Source organism: Sinocyclocheilus grahami, unplaced genomic scaffold (genome assembly GCF_001515645.1).
Source record: "Sinocyclocheilus grahami isolate Dianchi unplaced genomic scaffold, SAMN03320097.WGS_v1.1 scaffold371.1, whole genome shotgun sequence".
NCBI lineage: Eukaryota > Metazoa > Chordata > Actinopteri > Cypriniformes > Cyprinidae > Sinocyclocheilus > Sinocyclocheilus grahami.
In genome coordinates, this window is record NW_015505550.1 from 494667 (window position 1) to 513691 (window position 19025).

The window sequence follows — 19025 nt, forward strand, 5'->3', positions numbered from 1 at the left end:
AATGAAGACGGACACAGTTGTTGTTTTTGTTTTTTTATCCAGCTGTATTTACTGATTGAGTTTACAAATCATTTTTAAGAGGAGGGTGATCCTTTTTCCAACTCAGTAATTCTGTTTTTTTTTCTTTTCTGATATGTTGGTGTTATATCTTTCACTTGGATGTTATAAGTTGTACAGTACATACAGCTGGATAAAACAAAAACTGTGTCCGTATTTATTTCAGGCTGGAAAGCAACAAAATGTGATTATTTTAAAGGGGGTGATTCTTTTCTATACCCACTGTATGTATTATTTGTTTATTTTTTTAAATCACTAAATGTACATGTGTATGTATATGAGCTATCTTTTTATTTTAGAGCAGCAAGCCTTGTTTACTTTGTCTATGGCAGACCAGCAGACCTGGGTTTGAGAAACTGGCTCCATGAGGTCTCGCTTTAATTTAGGATTAAATCCAAAACACCAAATGCATCTCATAAACATGAACATTATTAGATTTGGTTGAGCTTAAATATTCTCTCTCTCAGGAAGAACTGTAAATGTGTACGTTCAGGTGCTGGGCAGGAGAACACAGAAAAAGGCAATAACTGTTTTGCACCAGACGTACATCAGCAGTAAATGTACAGTAAATGAGAATTGTAAAAAAAATAGCACGAATATGGTTCCCTCTCTATAAAATGCTCCTACTGTGTGGTCCGTCTGCTTCTTGAGCACTTGTGGTCACTGTTAAGAAAGTTCTTACACTCTTTCTTCATTTCACCTCATCAGTGACTGTTTTTCCATCAGCCGAGTGAAACTATCAGCCCTTACTGCTGAACATTGACTACCAGTGAATGTCTAACAGTCTCAGCTTATTACTTGTTAAAGTTTGGTTTCTCTGAGGGGTGCTGCAAAGCTTTGGTTGAAAAGAGAGCTCGTTTCATCTGTCACTCAATATAAATGATGCCAGCTCCCTGCTGTTGAGTTCCTGGGTTTGTGTAATTGGGTAGCATGTGTAAACCACTTACCATACTTCAGTAATTAGGCATGATAGTGAGGCATGTGAAGACACAATCTATCAGAGTGTGGTTTGGTTGGAATGAACAAGTTGCTAAGTGAAATTTTGCATATGTGTGCTTTATGAAGCATTATCCAATCAATAGTGTGGTTCTCAATCAATTAAAATATTAAGTGTTTATGCATTATTTCATTTCCACACCAAACTCATCCAACCAGGTCTTCATGGACCTTGCTTTACAGTTTTTGTGCTGATATTAATGCAAGTGGAAGATTGGAACTCTTCAGCTATGGAATCAGCAGAGAGTTGGCGACTTTTATGCACCGTGCACCTCAACACTCAGTGACCCCACTCTGTGACTTTACATTGCCTTCCGCTTTGTGACACAGTTGCTGCTGTGCTGTTCCCAAATGCTTCCACTTTCCAATAATACCATTAATACCACTTACAGTTGAAATTATACAGCAGAAATTATATTTTACAAACTGGCTTATTGATGTTTGTAAATGCAGACTGCATGGCTAAGTGCTTGATGTTATACTCCTGTGGCAATGGGTCTGACTGAAACACACACACATATGTACAGTGTTGGGGAAAGTTACTTTTAAAAGTAATGCATTACAATATTGCGTTACTTCATTCGAAGCTATAAGTTTAACAGCAATAGCTGCTCGAAGAGAACTCGTAAACATGTCACTAGGACTTTGCCCTTGCAGTAAACAGCTCCACTCCCAATGGTACCTCTCTTTCACTCCTTCCTATTTCTTCCTATCTCACTTTCTCTACTTTTATTTCAACTTACCTCATCCTATATGTCCTCTTCTAACCCTCTTACCCAAATTTGTTGTCAGTATTTTAATGTTAGTGATTCTACATTATTATGTAAAGCACAATACGGTCTGCATATCATCTTTGGTGTAGTAAGTTAAATGAATTACATTGTCTTTTGTATTGTGTCTGTCTGTGCTACAGTATTTAGTTCAATTACTCATTCTCTTTCAGGGCATCTGCTCCGCTCCTCTTGAGCCTGACTCTGCTTTCATACAATCACTTGTTGTTTAACATTAGCCAGAGAACTGCCATAAAACATCTCAAAAGAATAATTGCCAAGCATTTAACCCTTGTGTTTTGGACCGAAGCGGAGCGACTGTCATAATTCACTTCCCTCTGAGCAGATGACGCTCAGCACGTGGTGGCGATGATGTTCTCCAAAATAAACAAACAGATGAATTCATGTTGTCAGTCAGATTTATGATGAGATTTTTTGCTTACTGATTCTTCTACCATGCACAACCTTTGAATTACATTTATTATTCTACATATACAATATATCACACTTCTAATGCATTAAAAAAAATTAAGAAAAAAATAAATATTGGCTACATTGTCTCCATGTACTGTTTGAAGCTGAATTTTCAGTATGAGTACTCAAACACCTGACGAGAGTGTTACGCTATCAGTTTATTTTCAAAAGAGAGCCGAACACGATGAAAATTTAGTGATTTTAAGTCCTTCTCAAAAGACATAATAATTCAGCAAACATGGCTCTCAGAATTAAAGCTCTTGCCAGCAGACTCATTGTCATATAGGGCACTCTGTAACCACACCCTTTAAATAATTGCTCAGGAGGTGTGGTTACAGGTGTGGCTCATGGCATTCTTCAGTTATCACCAGCTTGACTAAGAGATAATTGTCTTTACAACCTGTAATATATAGACCTGGCAGAGTGTTTCGATAAGACGTACATGAAAGATCACGTCCACAGGAACATGGGCTTTCATCTTGATCAAAACCAAGAGCTGGCACAGAATAAAATGCAGATACATACTCAGCTGCGGATTGAAGCTCTCTTTAGTTAAACTATTACATCATACACTGTATATAGACTACCGTTCAAAAGTTTGTGGTCGGTAAGATTTTTTTATGTTTTTTAAAAAGAAGTCTCTTATGCTCACCATAGCCCCATTTATTTGATCAAAAATACAGTAATGTTGTGAAAAACTACAATTTAAAATAACAGTTTTCTATTTTAATTTTAAAATGTAATTTATTCCTGTGATGGCAAAGCTGAAATTTCAGCAGCCATTCCTCGATTAGTCTAGTCACATGATTTAATTTGCTGACTTGTTTCTAAAGAAACATTTCTTATTATTATCAGTGTTGACCTACGTCATCTGCTGGAATGCCACTCTCTCATGAACGCGTGACAGTTAGCGGAAGCTAGAGATTACGGTTTATAAAGTTTTAAAAAATAATATTTTTCTTATACACAAATGCATCGATTCCCTTCAGCAGGCCTTTATTAACCCCCCGGAGCCATGTCGTCTGAAAGAAGAAAGTCATAAACACCTAGGATGGCTTGAGGGTGAGTAAATCATGGGGTAATTAAAATTTTTGGGTGAACTATCCCTTTAATGCACCCTTGCTGTAATGCTCAATAATACAAAAAATATATTAACAGGGCATCACAGTATGGTAGGGGCGTAACATTTCCGTCACACGCTTGAGGTATTCGGCCAATCACAACACACTGGATAGCTGGCCAATCAGTGTACACCTCACTTTTCAGACCGATGAGCTTTGTAAAAATCGACGCATTTCAGAAAGGCGGGGCATAGAGGAGAAACAATAATGTACAGTGTGTGGAAAATAATGTGTTTTTTTAACCTAAAACCGCATAAAAACATTTCATTACACCAAACACACAAAATAATGTTCTTTTTAGCAACATCATATGACCCCTTTAATGGTTAACAAGCCTAGTCGATAGGCTTAGTCAATTTCCATGTTATTAAACTCTTGGTCAAATGTATTGAAAGTTCAAAACTAGGGATGCACGATATATCGGCCACCATATCGGTATCGGCCGATAAATGCTCATTTTTTATGTTATCGGTATCGGCCCAATAAGAAAATTTGGCCGATATCTTAAAGCCGATAAATAATGCATTATTTCCTTCAGAGACACTTCAGATGCGCGTTTTTTAAAAAGTCCAAAAGGAAGCGCTGGGGTGCATCAGTGTCGGTGCTTTTCAGTGGCAGCGTAGCAAAGACAGAAGACTGAGAGGCACAGACTGCTCTTCTTTCAGTGCTGTAATCCAGGGCTCTGCACTCACAATACGCACACATTATATCTCTGCAGGAGGCCTCAGGCCACGGCTGCCAAATCAGGGTGTGTGTCACAGTTTAAAAACGAGAGAAGAAAAAAAAGATAAGAGGCTTTTCAGGCCAGGAGTCAATTCTGTCTGTGAAATCCATTATAAGTCTCGAGCATGCATGCAACCTTTAGCTTTCTTTCTTCCATTCTCACCTTTGTTTTGATGATTTTCCGTCCTCCCTCCCACTCAAATTCATTAGAGAACATTTCAACAATTTTGACAGTGATAGAATGTCTCTACATTTATAAAGAGACACAGTATTGCCAAATATTCACAATAACCTGATGGAAGAAAACATCCTGACTTGAAATCCAGGTGAGATCAGATCTTTGTGTTCAGAATTAAACTAGAGCAAAGTGTTAGCTTTCATATACACACATAGCTTGAGTGAAGATAAACTACCATATTCTTAAAGGGGTCATATCATGCTTTTTTAAAAATCATTATTTTGTGTATTTGGTGTAACAGAATATGTTGACATGCTTTAATGTTCAAAAAACACATTATTTTTCAAATACTGTACATTATTGTAGGTCCTCTAGCGTGAACATTTGGGCGGCATTATGCTAATATTTCCACATAGTGAGGTAGATATGTGGGGGCGTGTTAGAACGAGCCGTTTTAGGGGGGCGTGGCAGAGTCTTAACTTTGATAAAGAATATCTCTTTGGTTTTGAGACTTTAGTCTTTGCAACTTCAGGGATCTTATCTATGCACAATCAGCTTGTAACACTCCAAAGAGAAAGGAAAACTTGAAATCGCATCATATGACCACTTTAACATCATTATCATCATATAAGAAAGTAATACTTGTGTAATCTCATCTATATGGATTTCTAAAGCTTTTTCAAATGAAACAAAATAAAGATGAATGCACTGCTTGCTGACTACTGGCAACAAATCCACTCCCGTCTGCTCCTGCTTCCACAATCTCTCCAACATCACCACACACTCAGTCCCTGGGGCCAAAATCTCCCCCTTAGGCTTGGCTGAAATAAACTTGGGTCCATTAGTCTAGCAAAGCTGAGTGGGGTCACCAGCATCTTTGGTCGGGCTTTTGTAAGAAAGAAAAGGGATCATCAAAAGTCATAGATGGACTGACTGACAGATAGACACAGACAGACAGACGTAAATGTTTAGAGAGGCGGATGAGGACATCGTTCCGGTTTGTGTTTTGTGAACTTCAAAGCGTGTCTCTCGGTTCTTCGAGTTGTTCAAATATTTAGGTTCTGTGTCCAGTACATGACTGTCACTTGAGTTTCCATGACAACCAGTTTCTTCCAAATTCTGCAATGTGGGATGATATGCTGTGTTTGTTTGTTGGGAGTGGCCTGGTTTATTTCATTGGTAGAACTAATAAATAATCAAGCAAGGTAAGGACAAGATCTTGTTGTTGTCAGAATTACAGATTGGGTTGGATTTTTACATTTTAAAAAGATGAACCGTATAAATTTATGAGAAAATGATTTGATGGTTATGACGGCCCAGAACAATTCCAAAGACATTGCTAGGAAAATAAAATGCATGTGTTTGACGGATGTGCCTGATGTAATCAAAATAACTATTAATGATGCACAGTAACTATCAGATTGTTTCGAATATTATCTGTCTAAAGGAACTATATCCAGAGGCTACATAGGCATAGGGCCTCAATTAAGCTGCATTGCTGAATAAGAAGAAAGCATTGGCAGTTTAAAGTCAATTCAAAACAAATTAAACTTGTAAAGGGCTCAGCCGGTGCCCTTGTTAAATTTGCATGTCAATACAAACGGCCAGACTGACTACTGCCACAGCAATGAGTGATGCATACACACCTCATGCTGCTTTTATCCGGACCAATGAGGTTTTTTTTTTTGACAATGCATTGCAGCATCTCATTCAAAACACTGTATTCACTGATTCTTCATTTAATAAAATGTAAATACAGCCAGTTGCAATTATTAAAAATTAAAAGTGGGGGGAAAAAACATTAAGATGTGGACAAAAGGTTTAATAAGTGAATAAAATTTAAGTGAATTATTTGGAGACAGATTTAAGTAAAGCACATTTCGTCTCAGAAGCAGGTGATTGGCCAGAGGGAAGCTGAGAACACAATGAGATCATTAGCTCGTCCAAACTCTCAGGCTTTTGTTATCATTAACCAAGCGCTAATAGTCCAGGGGGAGGCTAAACTCACAAATGCTAGTGCCTGTTAAGTGGTCCGCCAGCTAATGGCGTCTTCCTGGGGTCCTGATATACAACAAGGTCAGCTAAGACACATGGGAGAGAGAAAGAGAAAAAGAGAAAGCAGGCGTGAAAGGAAGCTACATACAGGACTTTGCATGTCAATACAAATGGCCAGACTGACTACTGCCACAGCAATGAGTGATGCATACACACCTCATGCTGCTTTTATCCGGACCAATGAGGTTTTTTTTTTGACAATGCATTGCAGCATCTCATTCAAAACACTCTGTATTCACTGATTCTTCATTTAATAAAATGTAAATACAGCCAGTTGCAATTATTAAAAATTAAAAGTGGGGGGAAAAAACATTAAGATGTGGACAAAAGGTTTATAATAAGTGAATAAAATTTAAGTGAATTATTTGGAGACAGATTTAAGTAAAGCACATTTCGTCTCAGAAGCAGGTGATTGGCCAGAGGGAAGCTGAGAACACAATGAGATCATTAGCTCGTCCAAACTCTCAGGCTTTTGTTATCATTAACCAAGCGCTAATAGTCCAGGGGGAGGCTAAACTCACAAATGCTAGTGCCTGTTAAGTGGTCCGCCAGCTAATGGCGTCTTCCTGGGGTCCTGATATACAACAAGGTCAGCTAAGACACATGGGAGAGAGAAAGAGAAAAAGAGAAAGCAGGCGTGAAAGGAAGCTACATACAGGACAACGTTTAAATGAATGAAGAGGTTCAGTGTACTATATTATCATGTCTTTATGGCTTTGTTATAGAGCTTTTTGAAGGAATGCGTTTTAAATCTTTTGTTTAAACTCGTTAATACTACAGTATAGCTTTCTATTACAATATCCCTTTCTGTAAAGTTGCTTTGAAACCATGTGTATTGTGTAAACACACTACAAATAAACCTGACTTGATATTTTTAAACATTAATCCTAATTAATTAATCTTTAAAATCAAGGAATTATACTGCATTATACTTAAGTTCTGTGGTTCAGCAAATTAATTTTCAGCCCACACATTTGAAACTATTCATATACTGTGACCTCAAAAAAGTATTTGGACATCTTTGAAAAGTGTAAATGTGAAAAAAAATAAAAATGTATCAAACTGAAATGTGCCATCAGCAAACAAATGATGTTTTTGTTACAACTAAGTTCACTTTTCAAACCCAATATTGCAATGACTTTTAACTAAAAGATTTCCAAGTGTTTTCCTCATCAATGAGGCCTACGATCAGTCAGTTCCAAAAATATATACAAATCCTGAGCTTACTGAAAGAAAATAAATAAACTAAAAAATTACATTTAAGATTTGGTGATGATATATCATAGGGAGAGATTAACAAGCACTTTTTAAAAGACCAGGAACCAAATTTGGTAAAGGATTTTCAGCACGAGAGATAAAATATTTTCACTATATTATTTGCTTCTTATCCACCTTGAGGAGCCGCTTTCACCAACAATCCTCTGAATAAGAGAGGGAGCTGTCATATGGAGCCTATGTTGTACACATCTACTGCAATGAACTATATCACAAAAGAATGTTAGCAATTCCTGCTAGTCTTAAGGACACTTTAGTGTACAAAGCTGCAAGCACATTTTCAAAGTAGGTCAAAAAAAGTTTCACAGTTCTCAAATCTGCCTGTGATTTGTGGATTGTAAAGTCAAGCCAGAGTGCATACAAGGGAATTACTGTGTTCAGCGAGTGCAGGCGAAGGACTCTGATCTCACAGCTTACCGAAATTCCCTTACTTACTAAACAAATACTCGCTCTACCTTCAGTATTAATCCCAAGAGAGCAGCCGAGAGAGCTAGAGAGATGTAATGTGTCCCTTTTGGAGGGGTTTCAGAGATGACGCAGTCAGATGAAGAGCACTATTTTAGAACAAGGCCCCTGTGTCAGTTCCCCTGCTACTGATTGACCTTCCACACTCAAACACAAACACACACACTGACACACACAACAATTACACAAATGTGTTTGATTAACGAAATCATAAGCAGAGGCATGTGATTTGCTACAGTCAAGATTGGATCCTTTATTCATACAATTTGACTACAACAAACCTTATTTGTACCCTGGTGTCAGTGTAAAATTCTTCAAAAAATCCACTTCGAATGCAACTTTCCAACCAACCCATAGTCATCTAGACCATTTTATACAAATGTGCAAAATAAGACCATCTTTACGAATCCTTCAGTCTTCAGTGTCATTCCAGGATCCACAGGACATGGCTTGGTGGGGAAGGGGCGGAGTTTGTAGTCCTTAGCTCCGCCCCTTTCATATTCACCACAGCCCCACAGTGACCGGCCATTCTAATTCAAGTAAAGTGCTCTTTTGAGAAAACACAAAGATTTGTGTCCTTGAAATTTCTTCGCTCTCCATGGTCATGGAGACAATAAAATAACACGCCGAGCGGGACGATAATAAAATTACGACAGCAAACTACACAGTTACCCTTTTGTGCCCTAACAAGGAAGCTCCGAGTAGTCATACGAACTCCAGCTTGCCATGTCCTGTGTACATCCCCCAGTGCACAAGAGATAGGAGGCGTTCGCCTCCGCTTCCTCCTCCCGTGCACAGCTCCGTCTGCCGCAGCTTATCACAGCCCAGACAGCAGTTCTCATGTCCCGTTACCGGCACCATGCACTCCAAGTCCAACTTGGCCACATGGCCTTTCTTGGCATGGTGGTGTCCATGAAAACTATAATGCAGGCGAGACAGCATCTGTTGGCGCTGGGCCTGGAGACGCTTGTTTTCACTACGAAGCATTCGCAACGCCAGCATAATCAGCAGAACCAGGATAAGCCCACCCGCGATGGGAACTGCTATCACTGCCGCCCGGAACCACACCTCTTTAGCGGATGCTAACTCTTGCACCCTTGTGATCAGGTTCTGATTGGAGCTGTAGTATCGGTCTAGATAGAGAGAGAGAGAGAGCATGGTGAGGACAAAGTGAGATTTGGATTTTTATGAAAAAACAGCATGAGGAACGCTAACGTGTTACGTTTATACTTGTTCCACTCTTTTTAATATCTCAGCGCACCTTTTTCATTAAACAGGATTACATTTATGTGCTTTGAGCCGTCTGTCAAAGGACGCTGTGAGAAGCACATTCCAGCACAGTGGGAATGTTTCATGATCCACGTGCAATAAAAAGTATGTGATCTGAATCCAAGTGCTAAAAGGTAAACTGCCAGTTACCCACAAACTCACGCTGCACTGGAAACCATTAAATATCAGCCTGTAGTTTGGAGCCGTGAGAGCAGTAAAAGTCAATGTGTGCGCACATGTATGCCTGATACTAAAGAATCTGTCACAAGGGTCCATGTTTGCACAGGATTGACGTCAGACATCGGTAAAGATAGTATCCTACTTCGATTAGATAAAAAAATATCTACACATAAAGGAATCACTGTGTCCTACTGGCCCATTCAATGTCAGACACTCTATACCAAGGTAAGGTTAACGGGACAATTCACCCAAAACGGAAAATTCTGTGATAATTTATTCACCCTCATGTCATTCCAAATAAGTATGACTTTCTTCTTTGGAACAAGAAGAATTTATTTTGAAGAATGTTTCAACTGTTTTTGCCCATACAATGAAACAACTCCACTGACTTTCAATGTAAGGACCAAAAAATATACGGTAACACTTCATTTTAAGGTGTCCTTGTTACACCTATTATTATAACAATTAATTATGCATAATTACATGCAATTAACTGAAAATTCTGTGATAATATATTCACCCTCATGTCATTCCAAACAAGTATGACTTTCTTCTTTGGAACAAGAAGAATTTATTTTGAAGAATGTTTCAACTGTTTTTGCCCATACAATGAAACAACTCCACTGACTTTTCACTGACTTTCAAAAAATATACGGTAACACTTCATTTTAAGGTGTCCTTGTTACACCTATTATTATAACAATTAATTATGCATAATTACATGCAATTAACCCTAAGCCAAACCCTAATCCTAACCATATAGTAAGTAGTACATGTAGTTAATTAATATTACTCAGTACCTATACGTATAATTACACTGTAACAAGGACACCTTAAAATAGATATTTTTCAAAATAAGTTTATGTTCCACAGAAGACCATTAGTCTTACAGGTTCGGAATGACAAGTAAAATGTTTTTATTTTTGGTTTCAATTTTAATTTTGGGGTGATCTTTCTCTTTTAAAATGTAAAACAAAGAGCTAACATATGATCCAATCTACTAATGCAGCTTTCTTTTTCAGTCAAATTTGTGTATCTCACCTGTCGAATCACCTCGAGGGTGCGTGAGGTCATGCAAACCTCTGTAGTTACACATATCCTCATGGCAACACTCTACAGGAGAGGCGCTTCCGCTGGAAACATCCACATTTTTGCTGGAACACACATCCGCTGATTTTACTAGCAAATCTACACAGCCGTGTGTTAGAGGCGAGTTTGTGTTAAGTGGGTCCAGGACCTTCGTGAAGCAAGCGTTGAGCTCCGATTTACACATGTATCCAGTGGCAACACAGTGTGGTGCGTCACAGTAGCACCTGATCTCTCCTGCAAAACAAAGAAATCATGTTAGTTAAAATATGTAATAACCGATATCATTGACATTAATGCACCATCCTGGATATATTAAATCATAAAACAACTGCCCTGAAGTGCTTCCAATGAAAATGTTGAACTTTCCAAGGATTCTTGACAAAACTTGTGTTAACATTTCAGACCAGCACTGTCAACTGCAACTGAAAGTTTGCCCGGTACTGCGTGGGAATGCTGAAATTCCCATCACATCCATTCCAACTGAAATTGAGCATTTAATTAGAGATTTAAACTGTGCCGTATTTCTAGCATTACTAAGATTTCAAGTACTGCAACTGGTTAACTTTTTATTATCAGGAAAGCATTCTTCATTTTCATTTCAAGAGGATGTGAGGAAAATAAGTAACTAAAACTAAACTACTCAGATCTTATGCCAGAATTTGGCAAAGAGAGAGAGGACTAACACTAATATGTGGCTGTTTCTGTTCAACACTGTAACTGTGTCATGGCTTTTCATGCAAGGGATCCTTTAAGTCTGTCTTATAAAACAGGAACCGTGTAGCTTATAATTAGTAGTTTGTTTGCCAAAGTCAATTTCTTTCAACCCAAATGGAAACTCGTAAAGGGGGGTGAGAGAAGGACTCCTTTTTCAGTTTGCACGCAAACTCACTTGTGGTCAAACCTGGCATTAAGTCGGAGGGTAACTTTTAAAGGGACAGTTCACCTAAAAATAAAAATGATTTCATTTACTTGCATTCGTGTTGTTTCATACCTGTATGACCCTCTTTCTTCTGTAGAGCACAAAAGAAGACGTTAAGGACCGACAGCATCAGTCACGGTTCATTATTATTGCATCTTTTTTCAACGCAATGAAAGCGAACGGTGACTGTGCTTAACATTTAATTTTGTGCGCCAAAAAAATAAATTCATATAGATTTCGAGCGTTTAACAATTCCTTCATGGTTTCACCCCAAGAAAAGCTTCACATTTCGCGTTTGTATATACGGTTAAAATGTATAGGCTGTTTCAGTAAGTGGTCAGTCGGTACATCATTTTTAACTATTGCCGAATTACCACTGCGCGTGTGTATGTGGAACAGAACACTAAACACACAACACGACACGAACACAAATAAACACGGCCTTTGTGTTGTTGTAATCTGCTTGTGTACACTGTTCAAAGCTGGAGTTACATGTCATTTCATTAGTGTAAGAAATCGCTCGAGTTCTTCTTATCAGTTAGGCTAAATGGGTTTATTCTTATTTTATCTCTGATGGTTGTGCTTATCTAATAATGCAGAAACGCGGAACATAGCAAGCTGGCCTTGGTAAGTGTTGCAAATCAATGTTTTGCAAATGCTCAGAAAATTACTTTGGAGTGTTTTGGAGCAAAATAGCTGGATTATAGCTGCTCTAAAGTTGGCATTATTAGACCAGCCAAAATAGATCAAGTCCAACAACCAGATTTTAGCATCCAGAAACACAATTTCAACTTCAACAGATCGAATTCCTTTTTTTCCCTACTAAAACGTATATTAAAGTAAAATGTAAGTTGTAAAGGCAGTTAATGTACAGTGTGACATTTAAGTTTTATAATGAGTTGTTTACATATTAACAAGTTTAACTTCCATTAATTAAAATAGTAGCCACGTTTTTTTTTTCTTTCTCCAGTATTCGAATAAGTTTTGAGAGATATAAACATTTTGAAGGACTTTTGTGTTTGAGCGCTGCAGTTTACATGGTTTTAGGCTACATGAACTCGGTCTTACCTTTCGTGAGAAGAACAGCCATCGCACAGAGTTCCAGCTGAAACCAGAGAGAAACAAGGCTGGAATGGCGATCCATTTACAACTGCTTTTCCTTGTCTTGATACCCCGTGGCAAGACCCTCCGAATGGTTTGAGGACTTGTTACATATGTCCTACATTGATTACTGCATTCCCAGGGATCTGTGATCTGCGCTGTATCCAAAAACAAACGGGCACAGAAAGGCTGTGTCTTGTTCCATCAGAGACCAATGCCGAACTGCTGAGATCCGAACTACAGAAACATCCCTTGTGCGTAACCAAGCCAATCCGTCGTGCGTTAGAAACCCAAATATACACACACACACACACACACACACACACACAAAACGGATTCGTGAAATAATACAAAGAAAAATCCAATTAGATTTGGACAACTATCCTGGATCACGGAGCAGCAGCTCACTGGCCGGGCTTGTTCCATCAGAGACCAATGCCGAACTGCTGAGATCCGAACTACAGAAACATCCCTTGTGCGTAACCAAGCCAATCCGTCGTGCGTTAGAAACCCAAATATATATACACACACACACACACACACACACACACACAAAACGGATTCGTGAAATAATACAAAGAAAAATCCAATTAGATTTGGACAACTATCCTGGATCACGGAGCAGCAGCTCACTGGCCGGGGAGATTTCACTGATTCACTTTTGGGAGCAGTGTAGTCACGCCCACATGAACGTTCATTGGTCTGCTTTGTTGGTTAATTTGCATACACCGTCCTATTGGCATTGGTATTGGTTCACACAGCGGTCATACAATTTGTCTTTCCGCCTACAGATGCTGAGACAGAATCGCATGATGAGGCAGGTAGCAAGACAAAAGTCATAATAACATAATGGTTATTAAGATGAAAGCTGGAGTGGCTGATTACGAATTAAAACCTAATATATTGTTTCATCAAGATTTAAAGACCCTTATCAAAACCATTAAGATGTTAATGTTTGTACCTGAGGATAGAATTAGCCTACTATGGAATTTATTTTTTATATATTTTTTTTTAAGTTTCAGTGCTTTGTCAGCCATATGACTTTTTTGAGTGTTTCTCAGGCTGCTGGAGGTGGAAACTGCAGGTCTGCACTAGAGAGTGGATGTAGGCGGGTCGTTTAGAGCGCTGGAGTGGCTGATTACGAATTAAAACCTAATATATTGTTTCATCAAGATTTAAAGACCCTTATCAAAACCATTAAGATGTTAATGTTTGTACCTGAGGATAGAATTAGCCTACTATGGAATTTATTTTTTATATATATATTTTTTAAGTTTCAGTGCTTTGTCAGCCATATGACTTTTTTGAGTGTTTCTCAGGCTGCTGGAGGTGGAAACTGCAGGTCTGCACTAGAGAGTGGATGTAGGCGGGTCGTTTAGAGAAATTAGCAATCCAAAGAGGCACATGGCGCCAGCGAGACGACACAGACAGACAGTGACACTCAATTACCCCCCAGACAATCCCATGCAAAACACACAGAGCACAACGATCGATATCTCAACTGCTCTACCCGCCCTGATGTGTTGAGCACTTTGGTCAGGGCATGTGCTTCACAATTGAAAGCATTTTGGGCAACCTTGAACCATAAATAAACAAATAAATGCTCTTCAAATATAACCACGTCAAGTGCTGCAGTAGGCTAGGTTATGAACACATATAGAGCCACCCATCAAACAGTAGAGGCTACGATGTGTTATTTATTTATTTATTTGTTTATATAAAACAAAATTCATAATTAGAAAAATTAAAGCTCTTTTTGGTCAAACATTCATATGTCGTTGATTTGAACAATCTGCCTGAAAATCTGTGAGGTTGCTGGCTAATACTATTTATTTACATGCATGTCAAATATACACTTGCAAAAACATTTTTTAATGTCTTTTATTATGCACTGTAAAAAGTGTTGATTGTTTCCCCAGAGAGCTTTTCTCACATACACATACATACATAGGCCTACATATTGAGTTAGGTTAAAGAAAAAAAATTAAAAGGTTAAAGAGTTAACTGACTTGAATAAAAACAGTTGATTTAGATGTCACCATTTTTGGGTTAAATTTTTTTTTTCAGTCTAACCCATCAGCTCCTGCTTATTTCAATAATTATGGGATAATTAGCCCCTATACCGAGCGTTTATGAATTTTAAACTTTCTATCAAATTCATAACAGCATTCCCTTCAAGATGTGATATGCTTTTATTCATTTCATTATTCATTTATTGAGACAAGTTGAATTGATACGAAACAGATTGTAATAAATCGATCAATCTGGGTTGTGTGTGGAATTTGCGCGTACTGTGGTTTATTATAGCTGGAGGCAGGACGGACGGCAGTGGCACAGGAGATAGGCTAGTGTTTGATGATGAGAGACAGACTTGGAGACGCTCACATCTGATAGACGGCCATCGATTCAGTGTCAAAGGCTAAAGACAAGCGATTCCGCTTCAGGGGACACATTCAGAGACCTACAGAAATTACCGGATTGACAGCAATTATCCTAATTATAGTTTCACAGAGGCGCCAGTTCAAAACCAGTCCTCCCTTCAAATGGCGAGATTCACACCTCCACAGACTAACCCAAGCGTGTGATCACTACTGATAGGCTACTTCTAATGCTCCAGTGAGCTGTTTGAGAAAAAAAGTTACATTTTTCTATTATTCGTAATTCGACCAACCTTAGCTAATTCAGAATATTAAATTTAATGTAGTAATTTCGCTATTAATAATGATCATTATCTATAATCCACTCGAACAGGTTTGTAATTATGAAGACTCACAAGATGACGAGGAATAGCTACAGTAATTATGACTTTCATAACAGGCCTATCAGCCTAAATGATCTCAAGCACATTACAATAATTTAGCAAATGGCACGTTTTTCGTACGTAGTTAAGTTAGACCTAGTTAAGTCAAGCCACCAACATGTTTTTTAATATAGCCTAATTTAAGATCGGCCTGCTATGAAATTAGTCTTTTTTTCCTAGGCAAACATGTTTATCCAACTTAGTGTCGAATGAAATATCCGTTAATTAACATTTCAAACAACAGCATAGACAATTTGCAAAGTCTTTGTGTTTGAATGATCAGATGCTGCCCTCTTGTGTCCACAAGTGAAAATGTCCACTTGTTTTTTAAAGGGTTAGTTCATCCAAAAATGAAAAATAGGCTGTGTTTTACTCACCCCCGATGCATCCTAGGTGTATGTGACTTTTTTTCTTTCAGACGAATCCAGTCGGAGTTATATTACAAATTGTCTTTGATCTTTCAAGCTCTATCGTTGCACTCAGCGGGTGTTGCATTGCTTCTGTCCAAAATATGTGAAATAAAAAGCACCTTTCCATAAAAAAAGTGTTTCACACGGCTCCGGGGGGTGAACAAAGGCCTCCTGTTTTTGTAAGAATATTCAAAACGTAATAATCACTTGAATCTAGCTTGCGCCAGCAGTTGTACACAGAAGCAGTTCCGGGAGGATGACGTATGAGGTCGGCGTTGCGCATGCGCTGGTGAGTCTCGTGAAAACCAACGTTTGTTTACAGGATCAAAAGAAGCAAAGTTTCCTTACTTACTTTAGCAAAGGAAAACAAGTCTCCTCTTGGCTTATATCGAAATCCTCTGACATTCTTCTTTACAAATCCTCGTTTTGTACGTCTAATTAGTGACCGTTGTTTTGTTTCGATCTCTCCGCGTGCGTCACTTCTGAGCGGCACATGCGCAAAGCTGACCTCATACGTAATTCCCCCGGAACTGCTTCCGTTTTACAACAGTGAGCGCAAGCTAGATTCAAGTGATTATTATGTTTTGAATATGGATATTTTTCTTACAAAAATGCATCGATTTGCTACAGGTTCGTGTCCATGTTCAGGCTCCTGTTTCTATCAAAAAGAAATGATTTACCAAAACGTTATTGATACAAACAGAAGCACTGTACTGACATTTGCTATAGACTAATTGGATGATTTAAGCACATGAAAGGTTCGTGTATGAATACAGGGGACACTATGCTAATTTGGCTCAACTGATAAAATCTGAAATGGTTCAGAAATGGTTCAAGCTCTTAAACGATACCGTTTTAAACAGCTCTGCACTTACAGATAAAAAGAGATTTAAACAAATACCTTCTCAAACAACTCTTTGAAATACATGCTTTATTGTTATTAGGTCATTCCAGTCACACTTTTAAACACATTTCTTTTAGTAAACCATTCAAGTAATTTTATATGATAACCAAACCTGTGAGGTTGTCATTGGCAACGCTGAAAATAATGCACTATAAACATGTTTGTCAACATCTCAAAGTAGTCTTTTATTAAGAAAATCAATGAGTGACTACCCACTGCTTTAAAACAGACATCTGAGGGGAATGATTCAAGTGCAGGCACACAAACACTTTATTTTACATGTTTTATTTGTTGTAAAATTTCAAAAGAAATGCACAAGTGTTAATTACTTTAGTTAATTTAGTGTTATGCTATCATCCCTCTACTCTAGTTAATGCTATTTTATTACTGATTATATCACCCCTCTACTTTAATATACTGTTATTATATTTCTTAATATATCACCCCTCTACTTTAGTTAATGTTACTTTATAACTTATTCCACCTCTACTTTAGTTTATGTATTATTATATTTTATTATATCAGCCTTCTACTTTAGTTAATGCAGACCTACTGTTATTATATTTCTTGTTCTGTTACCCCTCTTCTTTGTAGCCTATGTCAGTGGCGGTCACCACGGTGGGGCGGGGGGGGGGGGCCAGGCAGGGGGCCCTTGTTTTTTTAGGGGAATCATTTGAATATTTATCTTAATGTTCAGGATTATTTCGAGTCATTTTTCACCGTTGTGTATCTCTCTGCAATCTTTAGAAGCTTATGCAGAGGGCGAACCAACTCAAGGCTAAAAGTAGCCTAAAGTTAGTGTAAACTATTAACTACGCACATCATAAATCACTATCCATATATATACACACACACATACATACAGTGCTGCTTGAAAGTTTGTGAACCCTTTAGAATCTTCTATATTTCTGCATAAATATGACTCAAAACAATCAAAATTTCACACAAGTCCTGAAAATAGACAAAGAGAACCCAAACAAACAAATGAGACAGAAATATTTCTTTGCCATTTATTTATTGAGAAAAATGATCCAGCATTATATATCTGTGAGTGGCAAATGCATGCAAATCTTTGCTTTCAGTATCTGGTCTGACCCCCTTTTGCAGCAATAACTGTAAGTAATGTTTCTTGTAACTGCTGATCAAAAGGAACTTTGTTCTTCTTTAACCATTCTTTGGTAGAACGACTTGTGTGATTGGGGTCGTTGTCTTGCTGCATGACCCGCTTTCTCTTGAGATTCAGTTCTCGGACAGATGTCCTGACAGTTTCCTTCAGAATTTGCTGGTATAATTCAGAATTCATTATTCCATCAATGATGGCAAGCCATCCTGGACCAGATGCAGCAAAACAGGCCTAAACCATGATACCAGCACCCCCGTATTTCACAGATGGGATAAGGTTCTTATGCTGGAATGCAGTGTTTTCTTTCTCCAAACATAACGCTGCTCATTTAAACCAAAATGTCGGTCAAATTTTGGTCTCATCCATCCACAAAACATTCCTCTGGCTTGTCCACATGATCTTTAGCAAACTGCAGATGGGCAGCAGTGTTCTTTTTGGAGAGCAATGGCTTTCTTCTTGCGACTCTGCCATGGACACCATTGTTGTTCAGTGTTCTCCTGATGATGGACTCATAAACATTAACATCAGCCAATGTGAGAAAGGCCTTTAGTCGCTTAGGAGTCAGACTGCAGTCCTTTGAAACCTAGTGGACTTTTACACGTCTTGCTTTTAGAGTGGTCTTTGTTGGTGGAGCACTCCTGGGGAGGGTAACAGTGGTCTTGAATTTCCTCCATTTGTACACAATCGGTCTGACTGTGGATTGGTGGAGTCCAAACTCTTTAGAGATGGCTTTGAAACCTTTTCTAGCCTGATGAACAACATCAACTCTTTTTCTGAGGTCCTCAGAGATCTCATGTGTTTGTGCCATGATACACTTCCACAAACAAGACCCAACTTTGATAGATCCCTGTTCTTTAAATAAAACAGGGCACACACTGACACCTGATAGTCATCTCACTGATTAAAAACACCTCTGAACAGATGGACTCTAATTTCACCTTCAAATTAACAGCTAATCCTAGAGATTCACATACTTTTGCTGCTCACATATATGTAATATTGGATAATGTTCCTGAATAAATAAATGACAAAGTATATATATTTTTGTCTCATTTGTTTGATTGGGTTCGCTTTGTCAACTTTCAGGACTTGCATGAAAATCTGATGATTTTTTGG

The 19025-nt window shown here is 38.2% G+C and overlaps 1 protein-coding gene across 1 annotated transcript; it reads right to left on the reverse strand.

Moving 5' to 3' along the window:
• Positions 1-8311: 8311 nt before the first annotated feature.
• LOC107549411 (BMP and activin membrane-bound inhibitor homolog) lies at positions 8312-13066 on the reverse strand. The gene is made up of 3 exons (XM_016230483.1): positions 12640-13066; positions 10605-10886; positions 8312-9247 (listed from the first exon to the last, which is right to left on the reverse strand). Exons 1-3 carry the CDS (start codon positions 12713-12715, stop codon positions 8820-8822), a joined length of 786 nt encoding a protein of 261 aa, XP_016085969.1. The 5' UTR covers positions 12716-13066; the 3' UTR covers positions 8312-8819.
• Positions 13067-19025: the final 5959 nt, after the last annotated feature.

Coding starts and splice junctions, on each gene's coding strand:
- LOC107549411 (XM_016230483.1), bottom strand. CDS start 12,715: ATGGATCGCCATTCCAGCCTTGTTTCTCTCTGGTTTCAGCTGGAACTC. Junction 10,887..12,639: donor GGCTGTTCTTCTCACGAAAG/GTAAGACCGAGT, acceptor TTTGTTTTGCAG/GAGAGATCAGGTGCTACTGT. Junction 9,248..10,604: donor CCCTCGAGGTGATTCGACAG/GTGAGATACACA, acceptor CTCTCTATCTAG/ACCGATACTACAGCTCCAAT.